The 20,596-nt window shown below is 42.2% G+C and overlaps 1 protein-coding gene across 4 annotated transcripts in view; it reads left to right on the top strand.

Moving 5' to 3' along the window:
- Positions 1-1,625: 1,625 nt before the first annotated feature.
- Positions 1,626-20,596, top strand: part of LOC125448092 (receptor expression-enhancing protein 1-like) — a 32,292-nt gene continuing 13,321 nt past the window's right edge. The window contains exons 1-4 of one of the 4 annotated variants that reach the window (XM_048523118.1): positions 2,209-2,250; positions 9,458-9,530; positions 13,241-13,285; positions 14,220-14,296. In XM_048523118.1, the coding sequence (XP_048379075.1) occupies positions 14,229-14,296 (68 nt within the window). In that variant the 5' untranslated portion in view covers positions 2,209-2,250; positions 9,458-9,530; positions 13,241-13,285; positions 14,220-14,228. The other 3 variants (XM_048523117.2, XM_048523116.2, XM_048523115.2) reach the window with 3 other exon arrangements.

Below are 20,596 nucleotides of genomic sequence, written 5' to 3'. Positions count from 1 at the left end.
GTGTAGTCTACGTGAGCTTTAATAAGGCTTTTGGTAAGTTCTCACATAGCAGACTGGTTAAGAACCCAAAGGATCTCAGGTAATTTGGCAAATTGGATCCAAAATTGGCTTCATCGCCAAAAGCAGAGGGGATGCTTGAACAGTACTTTTGTGACTGGAACTCTGCGTCCAGTGGCACTCAACAGAGTTCAGTGCTGGGTCCTATGCTGTTTGTTGTGTGCAGTCATGTGTTTATACACTGTAGAAGTTATTTTCAGTCAGTTCACAGATGACATGAAATTTGGTTGTATGGTAAGTCACACGAAGAAAAGTCTCAGACTACAACATGACAAAGGGTTAGAAGGTGCAAATACCTGCAGATGTGGAATTTGCAGTCCAGATGATAAAGATGGGCTGAACACTGGCAGTTCGAATTTAATCCTGAAAAGAATGATTTTGGGAGGACTAAGGCAAGACAGTACACACTAAATGGTAGAACAAAAAAGGAAGTACAGAGCATTGGAAGGACCTTGGTGTGCACATCCAGATTGTTACATACAGTAGGTCAGGTGGGTAAAACGTTACAGAAGCCATGAGGAAAACTTCCCTTTGTTAGTGTAGGCAATGAATATCAGAGTAAAGAGATTATGATGGAGCTACAAACAAACCTTAGTTAGGCCACAGCTGGAGTTCTGATTGATACACGCTAGGAGGAATGTGATTCTAGTAGAGTGCAGAAGAGGTGTACAAGTTCTGACAGGCACCAAGAGGGTCAGTAGACAGAAACTTTTCTGCCTGGATGTATGTCTGGAACACCAATTTAAGGGAAGGAGCAGAAGGTTTAAAGGTGTTTTGAGGAAACAGTTTTTTACCCAGAGAGTTGAGGGCAACTGAACCGTACTGGTGGAGCTAGAATCCTAAAGACATTTAAGAACTATTAAGATGAGTCAATGGTTATTTCATGACCAGCATGGATACGAAAGGCTTCTTCTTGCACTGTAAAAAGTCTTTATGATAATGGTCACCGTCATTTGAGATTAGATTTAAATTCCACACATTTTTGAATGATTTTAATTCCACAAGCTAGTCAGAGGCTTTGAATGCTTGTCATGAGAGCATCATCGTAGGCCTCTGGATACCGAGTAAACTTGGTATATCACTACCCCTGAAAGTTGATCCTTAAGCATAATGTTTTAGTTCCTCAGCTGGCAGGAACTGGAATATTGTGCCAAACGGCAAAATGCATCCGGCTTTGTGGATGAGGCTCGTGTAAACAGCACCAACTGGGTGGATCAGACGCTAAGTGGGTGCTTGCCTTGGAAAGGCCAATGCAGATAAGGGGCTGAATGGCCTCTTCCAATGTTTGGACCATTTCTCCGATTCAGATGAGCGCAAAAGACTGCCCCAGTTCTTCCACTTTTCGTTGCCTTATGCCAGTGAAAAACAGTCGCTGAGATCAGGTCCCCCGGCATCACCACGGCCATTCAACTCCTCGAGCCACGTCAATACTCACTTGTGCTTACGTAACAACACCGACCGGCAGGTCACAAGCGCAGGCGCAGAGGCATCCCCACCCACCCCAGAAAGCCACAAGGAGCGCCAACGTCGAGCGGACCTTGGTGGCAGGGAGCTGATGGGACCCCGCCAGGGCTAACGAGGAGCAGGGTACGCACGCGCAAACCGCCGCTTGCTTGCGTGCCCCGCCCCGGAGTTGAACAAAAGCGGACTCTAAGAGACCGCCTGTTACCTACGGGAGGTGAGGCAGAAGCACGGACGTGACTACTTTCCCTATTCATGTTTAAAAAGGAAAGGTTCGGGAGAACGGAAAATTACAGAAGAGGGGCCATTTCGCTCGCTTACCTTTTGTTCCCCGCCCACAGCGCCGCGCGAGATCAAAGTGAACCCGCCCCCCCGGGGGTGTGTGTGTGTGGCGGGGCGGGGGAAAACAAGGCGTCACCGAGAGCAAATTCAAACCAGAGCACCAACCGGGCAAGTGCTGACAGGTGCCGACCTTCCCTCTGTGTGAGAAACCGAACCGGATAGGAGCAGTCAGGCTCGGCGTGGTGCTGCTGCTCCTCCCCCCCCCCCCCCCCCTCAGTGCACGGTAACACGGCTCGCGAAGGGGCACTCGGACGGTTCTGGAATCCCCGGGAGCTGCGCGTGCCGCTCACCAACGGTCGGCGTTGACTTTTGAATATAATATATATATATTTCAACCGTCGCTGGCGAGCTTCCTAACATGGTGTCGTGGCTCATCTCCAGGCTGATCGTGTAAGTCGGATTCCCCCCACCCCGTCTGCTTTCCTTAGATTGAGGTGTAGAGCTGGATGAACACAGCAGGCTAAGCAGCATCAGAGGAGCATGGACCCTGAGGAAGGGTCTAGGCGCGGAACGTCAGCTTTCCTGCACCCCCTGATGCTCCTTGGCCTGCTGCGTTCATCCACTCTCTGCAACTTATCTCCGATTCTCCAGCAGTTCCTTCTATCTCTGCCTGCCTTTCTTTGTTTGTCTGCGTTTGCTTTCTTCTCTCCCCACCACCCCCCACTCCTAACAGCCACCTGGCGTTCCCGACTCCCTCGTTGTCGTGAATTCCACAACTTTTGTTTTGCGTACACGTCCGTTTGAAATTTTGGCTTGTAGCTGCGGAGGTGTTGCAGTCGTTGACGAGATCTCGAGACGTTTTATTCCCACCTTACTTGTATACATTTTTTTTTAAAAAAACACGAAAAGGTTGTTCACTTCCTTTTGGAATCTTCACACTTGTCACCAAGGCGAATTAGAAAGCCGTCTTTGGTGGCCTTCCTCCTTGAATTTGACTGTTTCGGTTTAGAGCAGTTGACCATCTGTGACGGTTTTCAGCTTTGCGAAACATGATGAAGGGGTGGGTTACACGTTCAGTTGCTTGGGATCACGAGGTGGCGATGAGTGCCTGTTGGAGTGTCTCCAACAAATTGGAACCGAGCCTTTGTTAAATCGCCTTTTTTAATACATCCCGTTTCTCCTATAGGGCTGAACTCTTTGCAGCCTGTGCTTTCCCATGGTTAAGGTGTATTCACTTCAGTTTTCCACTTTGCTCTCAATTAGTTGAGTACACAGATGATTTGTAAAAAAACAAAATTTTCCCTTTCACCTTTGTGGTTTTCTGCCCCTTGTTAATCACTTCTTAGTTTCTAATGAACTATCATCCCAAGACACTTGCAGTGAAGGTACATCAGCGTTTTGCTCTGAAGTCCAGTGTTCTGCGTGACTCGTCAAATGACTTGTATGTCCTGCTCCTGTAGCCTGAATCTAAGTCACGTTGATCTGTGACTTGATTCATTGATGGTCTGATTTTTTTTTTGTTTTGGCAATACTCTTCAGTGCCAGCCCTGGGATCCTGTGGTGTGAGTCACACTACAGCCACCTTGACCCAGTAAGGCTTTTGTTTTTTAAAGGAGTTGGGTTGGGGACAATGACAGGATTTTGTGTTATAAATTGTGACCGCTTACTAAAAACTACCCATTCAGTCCCCCGAGGTTCTCGTTTTTAAGTGAAATGATGTGTGCTGACCCACGAGTTGTGGCTGCATTGTGGCATTTTTAAGGAAAACGTGAAGGAAAGAAAAGTGCTGTGGATGCTGTCAATGGGGAGCTAAAGCAGAAGTTGCTGGAAGTGCAGCAGGTTGGGCAGCATCTGTGAAGAAAAATCAGAGTTCGTGTTTTGGGTCCGGTGACGCTTCATCAGAATTCTCGTCTCAGATGCTGCTCAATCTGCTGAGCTTCCAGGAATTTGTTTTTGTTCAAAACTTGAGAAAGCTGAGTTAGATACAAATTTAGCTGGCATGTACTGCAGATTTTTGTGGCTGCCATTTACTTGAAGTTTTTCTGAATTTAATGATTGAATTGTAGAATCCTACAGTAATGCAGAGTGAGTTAACTTCCTGTGTGGGCTTAGGGTACTGTAAAGGATTTTCTTTAATTTCTTTACCTTGTCTGAGGCAGGGTCATTCTCATGAAACAACCACCACCACCACTTTGGATCAACATGCTAGGGTATATGATTCTGTTAGTCTCATTCATATTTGTGCACACAGAATCACCACCGTATTTGGAGCCTTGCTCGTGTCAAACAGTAATTTTAAACACATTGTGAAGTACATGATCAACAATTGTGTGGACTCAAGCCATTCTTAACTGACTCAACTGAGGGGACACTGTACTACAGTGAGCTGACTTGCCTATCCCCTTTCCTGCACAATGTTGGGTGTTGGGTTGACAGCAGGTGGAGCGTTGCTGTTTTCAGCTTGTCAGCATTCAACCCCTGAATGTGATTGCAAGACAAACAATTCTTCTGTCAACAAATACAGGTAAGCATGGCTGTTCATTTAACAGCATTCCCACAACAATGATATAGGATAGACAGAGCTCTAAACTGCAAACACACAGCAACCATTTAGTATGCACTATGTTATCTTATTTACCTAAAATCTTGTGAGGCAGTTTAAATAGTTTGCTCATTCCAAATGTGGAACACCACCCAGCAAGATAATTATATGCTTAACATGATGCGTGTTTGCTCATGCACATGCTGAGCTTAAAACATTTGCACTGGTGATAGAAGTCATTGGAGAAATGAGAGAACGTGAATCTGCTCCTCCAGTCAACAGTTACCAGAGGGTAGAAATGATCAAACCCAGAAGGGACAGCAGTTTTGAACACTCATTTGGAGAGCGTTGAGAGAAGTATGCTTCAAATGACGAAGCCAATTAACAGCAAGCGTCATTGTTAACACTTATTTGAGGTTTGGAAAGCATTGCCAAGTCTCTGAGAAAGATAACTAGTACTCTGAGATAGTAGGTTTTGTTTGTCCAACTGACCTCCCTTATGATTTTTTGTTTTAGCATTCTCAAATGATATATCCCAAACTCTCTTTAATCTCATCCTTGTAATTAAATTCAAAAATACATCCAGAGACACGTGGTGAACTTGCTCTCGCAATTTCTGTTGGCCCTGCCGCCATCTGATTTGTCACTGCTTTGTTCAACACCCAGTTTTAAATTTCTGACAACAAATACTGAACAGACTAAAGGTATTTATCTTTTGACTCCAAGTAACTCATTTGATGACCTCTTTCATTCTGTTCCCTTGCACTAACTGAAGCTGAGCCATTTAAGTTGGCATTTCAGCTGTTTTATCTCCTGATAGATAATGGCATGACAGCCAATCTAAGTGCAGAGCTTTGAAATGCTCTTTCTCACAATTAAAGCCCCATAACATGCATCTCACCCTGCATTTCTCATGATAGATCAGTCAATACCAATATTGGCCAACAAATAACCACTACCAAATTTGGCATGTGTCTACTGCACCAACTCTCATTCTGCTGTGTTCTGAGGAAGGGTCCCTGCACCCAAAATGTTAACTCTGACTTCACAGATGCTGTCAGAACTGCTGATCCTTCCAGCAGTTTCTGTCTTTGTTTTTCATCTAATCCTGTTTCTTGGTCTGAAAGTCAGCTTTTCTTCATTAAGCCCAAACAGCACACATCTGCAAGGTTTATCCTTGTTACCTATTCAATTATTTGAATCGCGTATAGCACTGGTGTCTGCACTCGAGCCTTGCCTTTTCTTCCGGCCACAACTGCCCCTTAGATTTCCTGTCAATTCTAACAATTACGGGGGGCTGATGAGCTTTTGTCTCCGAGTCTCAGATGACACTTTCAAGTATCTGTGCTACATTTGTGCCTTCCTCCTTTGCTGATCCCAGTACTCTGAGCAAGAAAGGTGGACGTACACATGTGCATGGGCAGAGGGACACCCAACACCAGTTCAGTGCTTAGCTGTTTTTCCCCATTCCTTTCGTCACTGCTTCATTGATGGCCTTTAGGTTATTCCAGTTTTGCACACAGCAGCAGCTGCTGGCCAACTGCATGAAGATTGTGTTTTACGTTCTAAATGTATGGCATTCTGTTGAAGTAGTGTTTATATCATATTCACGGTCAAACTATTCGCCTCTTTGTGAAGTGCTGAATTAATCAGTGGAAAAATGATTCCCATAAAAACTATTCCCTACAATAACCCAAGCTGCTATAATTCTTCTTTCATGCAATGTTTTGCTTTATCAACGCCCATGCACCTAACATGTTCCAAGCTGAGGCACAAACTTCCACACTGAAGTAGCTGAAATAAATTGACCTCATTTGCTGCATTTGAAGTCTGATAAGTTAGAGATATTAATATGGTGAATGGAGGCTTGTTAGGGGAAAAAATGTTTAGCCAATTAGCACTAAGGATTGGAGACCATATGGATGCCATATAGATAGGAAGATATTTTCAAATCCCTCGCTGCCTTTACAAGTGAGAAGTTGAAAAAAGGCCTTGGAAATCTGGTAGCCAATGAAGGTGTCTGAACAGAGGTTCTAGTAAGAGTCAGAAAAGCTGTACATTTTGTTCACTTGTGGGACATGGAAGTTTTTGGCTTGCCAGCATTTATTGCCCAGCCATAGTTGCCATTAAAGATGGCGACCCACAATACCCTTAAGCAAGGTACTTCGAGGATTTTAACCCAGTGACAGTAATGCCAAACTGAAAGTTGTAATGTAGTCTTAAAAATCTCCTAAATTTGAAGTGCTCTTAATTCTAAACCCAGAATACACAGGAAATAAAATATTATCCAGAATATGGGGGCTGACATGTGTACAACCTTTAGTAAGCTTTTTGAATACAGAACAATTCAGCTGTCTCTGAAAGTAATTCTTCCGCTTTTGACGAGAACAGTTATTAACAAATGAATGAAACAACTGGCTGAAAATGGCTTAGCTTCAAATTTTGATATTGTCAACAAACCTTGTACCTATGTTGGATACATGGAACACAAACAGGTTTTACTTTTGTATGTTTGAAGGCAGGTGGCAGGTTAATGTATTATCATATCAATTAGACTATGACACCTTAAGTAGATGCAGATGTCAACCATTGCGTCTTCACCGCCATTGAACAAGACCGCGGCTGATCTGGTCATTGTCTTTTCCCAAAAGACCTTGATTGAGTTGTCTGCGTCTGCCTCGAATGTGCTTCATTACGTGACTCTATGGTCCTCTGCAGTCAAATATTTCACAAGTTCATTGCCCACAGAGAAAATTTGTTGCTCATCTCTGTCCTAACTAGGCAACTCCTTATTTGTCTGAGAGGGAATATAATATCTCCAAATCTACCCTCACCCTTTCAGAATCCTGTGTGTTTCACTAAGGTCGCCTGCTCTCCTTCTCACGCATTGTCCTTTCTCGATACTAAACAGAAATGTGTATACGTAGATTAACAGCAATGTTCTCATCAATTCAATTAAGTTCATCAAACACAGTTGGTTTGAACAATCATGTTGACTTGTCAGTAGCAGTGTATTATGTGCCCAAGCAGCTGTTCATTTCCTCCCAGTGTACTGTTACTAGAACCATTCCCATGCGATATTCAAGTATTTCTGTCTCTCATTCATGACATCCAAAAGCAGAAGATAATCAACTGCATTGTCATCTCCATAACTTGTATTACAGACCTGCAAGTTTCAAGCTACTTTAAATTCCAAAATATTGAATCCAAGGTAAATATATTTCCCCATTAAAAGATGTCAGGGGGGGAGTGGTTTCTGTTCGTTAAGTGTAATGAATTATCAGACTGCCTGTCAATCCCAAGGATTTGAGATGGGTGGTGATGACATAGACCTGGATTTCATGTCATATGAAAACAAACGTTGTTGTTTTGGGTGCTTGAGGATTAGCAAGTCTACCAGAGCGTGGAGGTTAAGGTTAAATTGTTATGAGTTCCAACGGTCACGATGCAGAAATAGGAAGACAACCTTCTCCAAATGGGATTCCTTTTTATTAAGGACTGATGGATAAAGAATGGAAGAGGAGGTGAGTAGAGAGTATGTAGCAACATCAGCTACCACTGAGGGCAAGTTGAGTGGTTGTTGGATTGATAGAAGTTGGCTTGAGGAAGAAGCGAAGTCGGCTTTATGCATCATGTAACCTCGGAGGGCTATGAGGTAGCCGGGAGGGAAACGAGTCACTGGGATTGTGTTAAGTTTTATCAAGATGAGTCAAAGCTACTTCAGTAAGAATCAGAACTGGATTTATATCTCCAACGTGTACAGATGCTGAGCTGTCCAAATTCTATCAATTAACTGAGAACTCAGGCAGGGTTGAACTTGGATCACCGTCTAAATTACCTGCATTCTCAGAACAAGAGAGGCTTCTGATAAGTGACACTGATAAATTGATGCCAATGTCGTTAGAGATAAAATCCAAATTTGTTGGGGAGTCAGGAGAACAGTCACTGCTCATCGAGGTGGCAATGTTAAAATAGAGGATCAGTGGAGGAGATCGTACTTGAGATTACAGGTGTTGATGGAATCACGCCTGGAGATTTTATTTGCTCAGGGATAACATTACATGGTTGTGTTTGGGGGCTGTTTTTACAAGTTTAAAAACAGCCTTGTGGCATATGCATCATGATTTTTTTACTAACAGTGGCAAACGGGGCTGAATGCTTCATAAAAGATTTAAGATCTCCACAACAGTTGTGCTAACCCTTTGTGCTAAACAGTGTCAAAAAGTCCAAGAGTTGTGAATCTCAAAGTGTATATTTTACACTTGGTATAAATTTTCATTCAGGCATGCAGACAGACATACAGAAAGATGAATAGATGAATATCGTGGAACGACAAAGTAAACAAGGGAATGCCGTTAGATAGCACACATTGACTGCCTAAGTTTTCTTAGACTTTCAGACTTTTTTTTGCTGATGACCCGATTGTGGGTGCACTTAGTCTTTCTTTACTTGGGAATTCTCCCTCCATCTTCAGTGGTTTTCCTTTATTGCACGTCCATGCTTAAAATGGGAGAGGTGCTCACAGAAATGTGACGTTAAGTTGGTAATGATAGATGACTTTCTTTTCTTTGCATGGGAGTGAGAGAGGTGGGTTTTTAATTGTTAGGCTGCATCTTCTACAGTATTGTCCAAACCCAAGGCTGCAGCAACCTGCCCTGTAACCAGTCGAGTGGGGGTTGTTATGTTGAGCTGTCTTCAACTGAATATCATGGCCAGTTGAAACGTACATAAGGTTTTATTTGTGGGCAGATTTCCCCTGCACAAGGACAGCTGATATGTTTTAGGCCTCTTATTCCCTGCTTTATTAAGGCCAAATCACAAATAAAACTCTGAATGCAATGCAGCGTTTCATTTTTACAAATGTGAAGATCTTCTGACAGATTGCTTGTTCAAAGCAGAATGCTGTCCCACTTGAAGTTCACAGTCCAATGGTAAGTGTTCTTCTTCAGATATTTCTGAAGCCAAGAAGTAGTGTCTTTCTTATCATGTCAACTGTAAATGACAAAACTGTGTGAGATGTGTCCCACCTGGTCATGCAAGTGTGTTAGCCGTCATCTTGCTATGAATTTGGTACCTTCCATGGATAAATGTACTTACTTTTTATTTACAAAACAGGCTTACATTTGGTACTTTGTATCCTGCCTACACATCTTACAAAGCTGTCAAGACAAAAAACGTGAAGGAATATGTGAGTACTGTCTTTTTAACTGGGTGCAAAAAGTGCATGTTGTTTTATCTCCCCGCAAGCTGCTAGACCTGAACTTCCAAAGCACTTTGTTTCTGGTTTTGAATACTGAAGCAACTTTGATAGTTGGCATAATGCTGTAGTCCATCACAATGTTTTGAACCAGATCTTGCAAAATAGTGTCACCATTGGACCAAGTCAGCTTGAGTTAATGGAATTTAAATAATGCCTGACAAATGTATTGAAAGTTTTTAGAACCACAACCAGAAGTGCTTTTAAGGGAGAAGCAGTAATTGTGTTTTACTTAGACTTTAAGAAGGTGTAAAATTCAAGTTCATGGAATTGGGGTATTAAACTTAATTAAATGGAGATATGGTTGGCACCCTGGTATAGGAATCATGTAACTAAATTGGAAAGGATGTGAAAAAGATTCACAAAGACGTTACTAAGACTAAGAAGGTTTGAGTTATAAGCAATGGCTGGACAAGCTGGGACTTTTTCCCCCTGGAACGTAGGACAGTGAAGAATATCCTCCAGATGTTTATAAAATCCTGAGGGGCACTAGTAAGGTGAATAGTCCAAGCTTTTTCCTCTGAGTAAAGGAATCTAAGACTAGAGGGTGTAAGTTTTAAGGTGAGAAGGCAAAGATGTGAAAATGACCTGAGAGGCATACTTAAAACACTTTAAAGACATTTAGACAGGTACAATCAGAAGAGAGGTTGAGAGAGATGGGCAAACAGTCAAATGGGATGAGTTCATGTTCGAAAACCTGGTTGGTATGGATGAGTGGGCCGTAGGGCCTGTTTTTAGCTGTATGACTGGTGGGAAACAAATAGTCAGAGTTCATAGATCACTTTGAGTGACAGCAGATAAATGATTTAGACGGAACAAAATGTAAAATGTATGGTGGATAAAGCATAATGTGAACAAATGTGATGTGATGTTATCTACAGTGGTAGCAAGAACAGATTGGCAATCTATTGCCATTCAAGTAAAAAGCTGCCAAAGCCGGAGGTGTTACAGGACAGCTGTCCTTGTGCTCCTGTGGTTAAAAGTGAGGATTTGGGCTCAGTGGGCAGTTAAAAAGAAGGTGTATATCTGCCTTGAGCTAGAGGATTTGAGCCCAGGAGCAGGGATGTATTGCTGTTTTTGTGACCTTTGTTAAGACCATAACATAGATATTATGTGCAGTTTTGCCCATCTAATCTGAAGAATGGTGTTCTCGCTATCGTGGGAATGTAACAAAGTCTTAACAGACGAATAAATAACTGTAGGACAAATGTATGAAAATTGAATGATTGTTTGGCTGATATTCACTGGAGTTTAGAATATTGGAGGGAATCTCACAGTAACTAACAGGAATTGCAGGATTTATACTCTAGACCAGGGAGTCCAGGGCTGAGGGTCACAGTGTAAGTATATGGGGTAGAGGTGACCACTCAGGAGTGAGCTTGTAGAATTCACCAAGTCAGGACAGCTTGTTGATCCATTTAGTTCAAGAACTACAAATCAAAGGGTATGGGGAGAATGCAGGAGCAAGGGACTGAGATGGATGATGAGCAGTCTGTCAAGGCCAAATGGCCTCGCCTTGTCCCTGTTTTCTATTTTCTTACGTTTGTAAGAGTCTGATGGATCTTTGTTCCTTCACAGGTGTATTATGAATTGGCTAGTTTTGAAGTCCCAGTGGTTAATCCTCATCACTGTGCTGAAGTTCCATTTGTGCAGAAATGTTTCTGGATTTGGTTGGTGGTTGGTTAACATGGCCATTGGTACCATGAAGAGAGTATCTGAAGAACAGCAACTGTTTTGCACTGTTTGAAGTAGTGATTGAATCATTTCTTGTCAAGTGCGGTAGTTGAGAATGGAGTTTGACAGTGTCATTAGTAAGAGGTGAACTCCAGGACACACATTTTCAAGGTTATCCCTGGTCACCTGATGTCTGAAAAGGTTAGTAGATAGTTTGTTAGTTTGATATCACTGTAGTCTATTGCAGATGTAATGTAGTCCACATATCACTTGGTCAGCAGAGTTTCTAAGATAACAGGTATTCAATTTGCCTAGTGATCATTTTTATCCCAAACGATCTAATTCCAATTGACAATCTTTGGCTAAGCTTAAAAAGAAAACCAACTGTTAGCTCCGAAGTATTTGGATCTAAGAAACAAGCTGAATTGTTGTTGATGTTTGTTTAGCTTAAAATGAATTTGAAACTTCAGAGTTCATGCTCCAGAAAACAGTCAAACTTGCTGTTGGTCATGTAACACCCTACCGTACCTTGTCAAAAGCTGCATCTTGCTGGCTTGCTCCCCATTCAGTTTATGTTGTGAAATTGCTGATCCTATTCATCTGATGCCAAGCAAACAGGCAACAAACTAGAAGGTCAAGATTGGCTTTTGTTTGACTGATTTTGGTCATTCCAGTCTTTTTGGGGGAGGCTATGGTCTTGTGGCATTATCGCTGAGGTCTTAATCCAGAGACCCAGATAACATTATGGGGACTTTGGTTCAAATCCCACTGTGGCAGATCATGGAATTTGAATTCAATAAAATATCTGGAATTCAGAATCTAATAGTGACCACGAATTCATTGCTGATTGTTGGAAAAACCCATCTGGTTCATTAATGTCCTTTCAGGGAAGGAAACAGCCATCCTTACCTGGTCTTCCCGAAATGTGACTGCAGACCCACTGTAATGTGCTTGACTCTGAATTGCTCTCTGGACAATCAGGGATGGGCAATGAATGCCGCATAGCCAGTGATGCCCCCATCTTGTGAATGAATAAAGAAAAGGAACTTAGTATCTTTGCTTGTGTGCACTATGCTATATTTGGCAGTTGATTCATCATTCTGACTTGTTGTCCAGATTAGATTAGATTCCAACAGTGTGGAAACAGGCCCTTCGGCCCAACAAGTCCACACCGCCCCTTGAAGCATCCCACCCAGATCCATCCCCCATAGCCTACACACCCCTGAACACTATGGGCAATTTAGCATGGCTGATCCACCTAATCTGCACATCTTTGGACTGTGGCAGGAAACCAGAGCACCTGGAGGAAACCTACGCAGGCACGGGGAGAATGTGCAAACTCCACACAGACAGTCACCTGAGGCTGGAATCGAACCTGGGTCCCTGGTGCTGTGAGGCTACAGTTCAAACCACTGAGCCACTGTGCTGCCCCTGTTGTGTTGTTCATTGTCCTTTTTCAGTAGTTTAGGAAATAAGCGGTTGCTTTCCTGCTACACATCTCTCAGATTAGAGGGCTGTCTGTTCATTCTATCTTTTGGTTCCAGTGTTTGTTTAATTTTCTTATGGTTAGTAAATAACGATTCATTTTTTACTCCTCACTGGCCATAAAATGCTTCAGCGGAAGCAACTTTTGTCATTTGTCACATTCATGCCCAATTTAAAATTTTGTGCTTAGTCTGAAAGCTGTTTCGTTTCCTGCTCATTTTGTCCACAACTCAGCTGACACATTTATTGACAGGGTATTGCCTTCAGGGAATAAATGCTAAAATAAATGGCAGTCTTGTGATGCTACAATCTGTCATTCCTTGGTTTGAAACTGAGAATCACACCAAGTTGTACAGTAGCTACAGGATTGCCAGAAGGTTCATTTATTTGGGAAATGTTTCAACTTTTTGGAATGATCTTAACACAGAACAAAAAGATGTAATTTAGGCGTATTTGTTTCTTCCCCATCATGCTCACTGAAGTCTGTATTTGAGTGACATTGTGTTGGAATTTCTAGCAGTTTTAAGGTAAATTTTCTTTGAAGTGTGGAGTGCTGGGCATCCTTCTCCCCAGTTAATCAGAAGATGCAAAGATCTGATGTCGTCAATTCATTTCCAGATTTTTGTGACAGAATTTATTCAGTGCTTGACAATTTCATGCTGTCACATGCTTCCTTCATTACTTGAAGGTTCTGAGGTTGCATTAAGATTCTGATCTATTACCAAGAAGGAAAAGCCTCTAACTGCTGTGGTCTCTGGCCCAATCATTTTGGGTGTTGGAAGGAAACTTGCTTCTGTACTTGACTATCAGTGCACAAAGGAGTTTACTGTATGATTGTGAGGGTACGAGAAAGACTTGTTTAAAAATCCCATTGTTGAGGTAAAATCTAGGACTCCATCTCAATCTTTGGGATTGACAACCTGTGCTGTGTTTGAATTATAATAATTGCCTCCCAATAGTTGGAACAAAACCTTTTCTCTTTTAGCATAAGAACAAGAAGCATGAGTAGACACTTCGACCCCTAGAGTCTGCTCTGCTGTCCAATCACACTCTTGTTATCTTGGTGAGAAAATACATTTTGAGACCTAAAGTACATGACTCATGAATCTGTACTGCAATCATGTGTTTTAACTTAAATTTATAGCTTTCCATGCAACCGAACCCTCAACTAATGGCTGTTGGGTGTATAATTTGCTTAGATTTGATTTAGTGTGCAATTTGTGAGGGGAGGTGTGGTATGCATGTGAAGTGTAGTGAATTTGATGACTTAATTTGAAAATATAGCTTTTTGGCCATCTTCGTTCCTTTTGCACTGAATTTAAAAAAGGTATTTCCTCTCATTTTCGCTTGGCTGTTTTAAGTGTGTATTTCAAGAAACTAATTATTTGGCTCCACTGCTAATGTGGTAATGTGCTCTGTTGATGAGGCATCTAAGTCATTGGGCATCTGATCTCTCCCTAGGTCCGATGGATGATGTATTGGATTGTGTTTGCAATCTTCACAACTCTCGAAACTTTCACGGATATGTTTATTTCCTGGTAAGTTGAAGTGTGCTTGTTGTGTGTTAAAACTGTGCAATCGATTTTTGTGCTTTCTCGGGTAGGTCTTGGGAGCATGTGGAATACCGAAATGAAGAGCAGTAAAGGGTTCAAAGTTTCCTGGAATTTGAATCTGCAGTCTTGATTCCATTTTTCTATTTCAACTTGCAACACAAAATTGACACCCAAAGCTGTTGTGCTGTGGTGGGAATTAACTGGTAGGTCTGCAGACAAACACACTTCTTAACACCAGTGCAGCGGCTTGATTTTAAGTTGATGTCTTTTGCATGAAGAGTAATTGACTTCTAGATTTTTATAGACTTGTGTGAAAAAAGCCAATAGTCAGAAAAAAATCATCAGAGTTGATCCAGGCAACTGGCAAACAATCTGAATCCTCATGTTTCACTTTTCTCAGCTTAATGCTTATCTGTCTTCAGATGACTAAAGAATGGACTTATTCAGACAAGGCGTTGCAATCCTGCTATCAGTCGAGTCATGGAATAATGTTACATTGCCAGCTTGTATTCATATTTGCTAACTCGTTCCAGAAAGAAACCTTGTTTGCAGAATGTATTAGGCTGCCGATGTTACTGAATGGTCGAACATTGCATTATTATGCAGGAAGAAACATTCACTGGTATAAAGTTGTAAATATCAAAGTACTAAACTGGACAGTTTAAAACCTGATCAGAAATTCCATCAGAAGCTGAGCAAGTCTGGCAGCATCTATGGAGAGAAGCAAGTCAATATTTCACCTGTAGACTTAACCTTCCCTTGACAGATCTGCACTGACCGAACGACCGACTGACTTTTTTTTCTTTACTTGTACAGCCTGTATATGGTTGCCTTCAGCTGAGCCTGCTTATTCCCTATGGGCCCCAGTCCATCCTTCATGATTCTTTTACTATCAGTAACATGGCCTTCAAACACTATTATCTGCTTTGGCATAGACTACTATCTCTTCCTTCTAATTCTAGAGGACGTGATGGCCTTATCATTGACTGTTCACCCAGACATCCAGATAATGCTCTGGAAACCAGGGTTCAAATCCCGCCACAGTAGAAGGTGGAACTTTTGGCTTAATCATAGAATTTTTACTGAATTAACAATGACTGAAAAACCTAACTGGTTCAATAATGCCCTTTTTTAAGGAGGGGAAACTGCCATCCTCACCTTGTCTAGCCTACATGCAACTCCAGACTCTCAACAACATGGTAGACTCTTCAGTGCCCTCTAGGCAATTGGCAGTATGCAATAAATGCTGGCCTAGCCAGTGACCTCTATATCCCATGAATGAATTTACAAAGAAATCCCCTTAGCCTCTCATACACATGAAATATTGGTCCTTATTATTTTTCTTATTATTCCAGTGTCCATCTTAAGTCTCCTTTTTTTTTCTTCCTTATTTTCTCACCAGCATCCTTGGTCGGCCACGTACTCGAGCTTTGGATGAATTTGGTCTTTTGAGCAGCTCTGATACTACATCCACTACTTAATCCACCAAAATAATACCATGAACTGTGCCAGTTCAACTTTTTTACACTCCCAAAATCAGTTCTTTTACAGTCTGCTGTCTTAATCTTTGATTCATTTTTATCCCTCTCCAAATCAACACTGAACTTCATGCCAGATCGCTACTTCAGTATGCTCATGCACTTGCCCTGCCTCATGTCTTTGGGCCAAATTCAGAGCTCCCTTGCGAGTAGGAACGGAAACAACATTTGAGGAAGTTCTCCTGTGCCCACAGCAAACATTTCTCCCCTTTCTTGCCTGACACTGCCTTTCTCCCAGACGACCCTATGCTGAGTGAAATGACCAACAGTCACCATCCTAGAGATTTTGCATGCTTCGAAGTGTGTCTTTAACTTCTTCCCTACTAGGTGGGGATCTGAAATAAACACTCCAAGTTACTGCTCCTTGCCTGTTTCTCATATCAAACCATACTGATTCTAATTCAGTAACTAGATCTCATTGAAGAGCTATCATACAGACTTTGACCAAGACCACTGCACCACCTCCCTTTGCTCAGAAAAATGACATTTAAGTATTCAGTACTGCTTTGGCTGAAGCCACATTTCTGCAACTGCAACTGTCATATCTCCCCACAATGACTTCTGCTTCATTTCTGAAGCTGGGTCTTGACCCAAACATCTTCCTGTTTCTCTGCTACCTGGTTTGCTGTGTATCTCCAGCTCCACGCTGTTCTCTCAGACTCCAGCACTGGCAGTAACTTCTGCTACATACTAACTTCTGCTTCAAGTTCTCTCTTCTGTCTGTTTTAAAGCAACTACCATGTTCACTGTCAGCTCTCAAGCTTACCCTCATTGCATTTCGAAAAGCAGTTTAAATTCACTGTGTTGAAAGGCATACAACGTTAAAGATGTAGTGTAAATTTGGGTATGAAATACAGGGGTATAGAAGTGGATCAGCTCTTCAGGGAAATTCTTCCTAATGAATAAATAGGAAGTCATTTGCAACAGTTACCTGAGTGCAGTTCAAACAAAGCATCTGAGAGTAGTCAAGTACATAATGGAACAGCTGTCATTTTAATAGAACACATGTATATTAGTCAGTTTGCCAAAGACCATAAAGTCTTCCACTGGTTTTGACTTCTGAACAGAACCTGCAAGGTCCTAATTTTGAAGAACCAGGAATTCACAGTTGATGCTTTGGAGGACAGCCAAATTTTAACTTGGGAAAACCAGTCACCACAAGCAAAGTGTTGAACTATAGTCAAGTTTAGATGGAAACCAATTTGTTACAAGGCTTTTTTTTAAAAAAAAAATTGTTGTGAAACTTGACACCAGTGAGTGCGTAAGAGAATCATTAAACTGTTTCCACAGGCTAAGAAATTGAGCGATGTCAGTAAAGCACAAACTTTAAAAGAAAAAAAACTAGTGCTGAGGAACAGTGTGAAAATAAAGCACAAATTAATAATCAAAGAACAGCAGATGCTAGAGATGTGAACCAAACAAAAACACAAATTGCTGGTGAAATTCACCCATGACAGCATCTATGGAATGGCGCCATTCTGAGCAAGCATCACTGCACGTGAAATATTGAGTTTCTTCTCTTAGATGCTGCTAGACTTGCTCAGCTTCTGATGGAATTTCTGTTCAGGTTTTAAACTCTGTCCAATTTAGTATTTTGATATCTATAAATGTATACCAATGATTTATGCAGAATGAAACATAATGCCATGTTCTACCAATCAGTAACATCGGTGTATGAGGTGAGCTACTGGCTTGGATTGAGGATCGGCTGTCTGACAGCAGGCAGAGAGTTGGGATAAAAGGCTCTTTTTTTCGGAATGGCAACTGGTGACGAGTGGTGTCCTGCAGGGTTCAGTGTTTGGGCTGCAGCTGTTCACCTTTTATATATTAATGATCTGGATGAAGGGATCGGGGACGTTCTGGCGAAGTTTGCTGATGATATGAAGATAGGTGGACAGGCAGGTCGTACTGAGGAGTTGGGGAAGCTGCAGAAAGATTTAGACAGTTTAGGAGAGTAGTCCAAGAAATGGCTAATGAAATTCAATGTGAGCAAATGTGATGTTTTGCACTTTGGGGGGGAAATAAATACAGGCATGGACTGTTTTCTAAATGGTGAGAAAATTTGTAAAGCAGAAGTGCAAAGGGATCTGGGAGTGTTGGTCCAGGATTCTCTAAAGGTTAACTTGCAGGTAGAGTCCGTGATCGAGAAAGCGAATGTAATGTCGTCGTTTATCTCAAGAGGGTTGGAGTATAAAAGCAGTGATGTGCTTCTGAGACTTTATAAGGCTGTAGTTAGGCCCCATTAGAATACTGTGTCCAATTTTGGGCCCCACACCTCAGGAAGGACATACTAGCCCTGGGGCGTGTCCAGCGGAGATTCTCACGGGTGATCCCTGGCTTGGTAGGTTTAACGTATGATGAATGGCTAAGGATCCTGGGATTGTATTCATTAGAGTTTAGAAGGTTGAGGGGAGATCTAATAGAGACTTGCAAGATAATGTATGGCTTAGAAGGGGTGGACGCCAGGAAGTTGTTTCCGTTAGGCGGGGAGACTAGGACCTGTGGGCACAGCCTTAAAATTTGAAAGGGTAAATTTAAAACGGAAATGAGATGACATTTCTTCAGCCAGAGAGTGATGGGCTCGTGGAATTCATTGCCACGGAGTGCACTGGAGGCCGGGACGTTAGATGCCTTCAAGGCAGAGATCGACAATTCTTGATCTCACAAGGAATCAAGGGCTACGGGGAGAGTGCAGGGAAGTGGAGTTGAAATGCCCATCAGCCATGATTTAAATGGCAGAGTGGACTTGATGGGCTGAATGGCCTTACTTCCACTCCTACGTCTTAGTCTTATGGCAGACTAATAAATTCCGCAAACACTCAACACATTAAACAAGGCTGCTTTCTGGGATGAATTAGCCAACATGAATATAAACTGGGATGATAACGTTATTCCATGACTCTACTGATAGCAGTTCTTTGGCAAGATGAGACAGGCAGTCAATGGAGGTACTATTGTATGTGTATTGTTTGGACTTTGCAAAAGCAGTTGATTTGGTGGCAGGTTACTTCTCAAATGAGAGGTTTGCGATTGTGTATTATAAGTTGGTGGAACTTATGAAAGAGAGGGTAGGTACAGATGGGAATCTCAGACCAGAGACGAGTTGAACATATTGGGACAGTTGCTTTTTCTGCTTAAGATAAACTACTTGGAGATGGTATTGAGGCCACAGTCTGTAAATTGGCAGGTCATGTGAAACTTGAAGCATAGTGAATTGAGGATAATGCTGAGCAATTTCAGGTAGACATTGATAAGATGGCCAAATGAGCAGAACATCTGCTATATGAATTTCAGTGTAGAAAAATGAGGTTGTTTGTTGTACAGGAAGCAGACCACAGGCTCAAAGGTACAACTTTCAGTGGAGGAGAGGAACAGAGAGACCTCTGCATTTCAGTGCATGATTCTCTAGTGACTCCCCAAATTAAAACTGTTAAGAAGGCTTAAAGGATCCTTCATTACGTAAATTGTACAAAATGCAGAGGAATGGAATTGTGGGAGATAAAGCAGTTTGGATCGGAAATTGGCTCGCTGAAAGAAGACAGGGGATGGTAGTTGATAGGAAATGTTCATCCTGGAGACCAGTTACTAGTGGTGTACTGCAAGGGTCGGTGTTGGGTCCACTGCTGTTTGTCATTTTTATAAATGACCTGGATGAGGGCGTAGAAGGATGGGTTAGTAAATTTGCAGACGACACTAAGGTCGGTGGAGTTGTGGGTAGTGACGAAGGATGCTGTAGGTTGGAAAGAGACATAGATAAGCTGCAGAGCTGGGCTGAGAGGTGGCAAATGGAGTTTAATGCGGACAAGTGTGAGGTGATGCACTTTGGTAGGAGTAACCGGAAGGCCAAGTACTGGGCTAATGGTAAGATTCTTAGTAGTGTAGATGAGCAGAGACACCTCAGTGTCCATGTACACAGATCCTTGAAAGTTGCCATCCAGGTTGACAGGGCTGTTAAGAAGGCATACAGTGTTTTAGCTTTTATTATTAGAGGGATCGAGTTCTGGAACCAAGAGGTTATTGTGAAGCTGTACAAAACTCTGGTGCGGCCGCACTTGGAGTATTGTGTACAGTTCTGGTCACCGCATTATAAGAAGGATGTGGAAGCTTTGGAAAGGGTGCAGAGGAGATTTACTAGGATGTTGCCTGGTATGGAGGGAAGGTCTTACGAGGAAAGGCTGAGGGACTTGAGGCTGTTTTCATTAGAGAGAAGAAGGTTGAGAGGTGACTTAATTGAAACATATAAAATAATCAGAGGGTTAGATAGGGTGGATAGGGAGAGCCTTTTTCCTAGGATGGTGACGGCGAGCACGAGGGGGCATAGCTTTAAATTGAGGGGGGAAAGATATAGGACAGATGTCAGAGGTAGTTTGTTTACTCAGTGTAGTAAGGGAATGGAATGCTTTGCCTGCAACGGTAGTAGATTCGCCAATTTTAGGTGCATTTAAGTTGTCATGGGATAAGCATATGGACGTACATGGAATAGTTTAGGTTAGATGGGCTTGATCGGTATGACAGGTCGGCACGACATCGAGGCCCTGTACTGTGCTCCTATGTTTTAAACGGAGGTATGGAGTAACAAAGCGAGCATCTCGGTCATTGGTCAGATGACCTTTGGAGTGTTGTGTTCAACTTTGACACCTTATTTAACAAAGGTATCAAAAGGCCCTACGGTAAATGCAAAGGAGATTTACAAGAATCATCCCAGCAATGAGAGATTTCAGACAGGCAAGTTCAAAGAAATTCTGCT

This window comes from Stegostoma tigrinum, chromosome 40 (assembly GCF_030684315.1).
Source record: "Stegostoma tigrinum isolate sSteTig4 chromosome 40, sSteTig4.hap1, whole genome shotgun sequence".
In the NCBI taxonomy this organism is placed as follows: Eukaryota; Metazoa; Chordata; class Chondrichthyes; order Orectolobiformes; family Stegostomatidae; genus Stegostoma; species Stegostoma tigrinum.
This window is presented reverse-complemented; position numbering and strand designations above follow the sequence as displayed.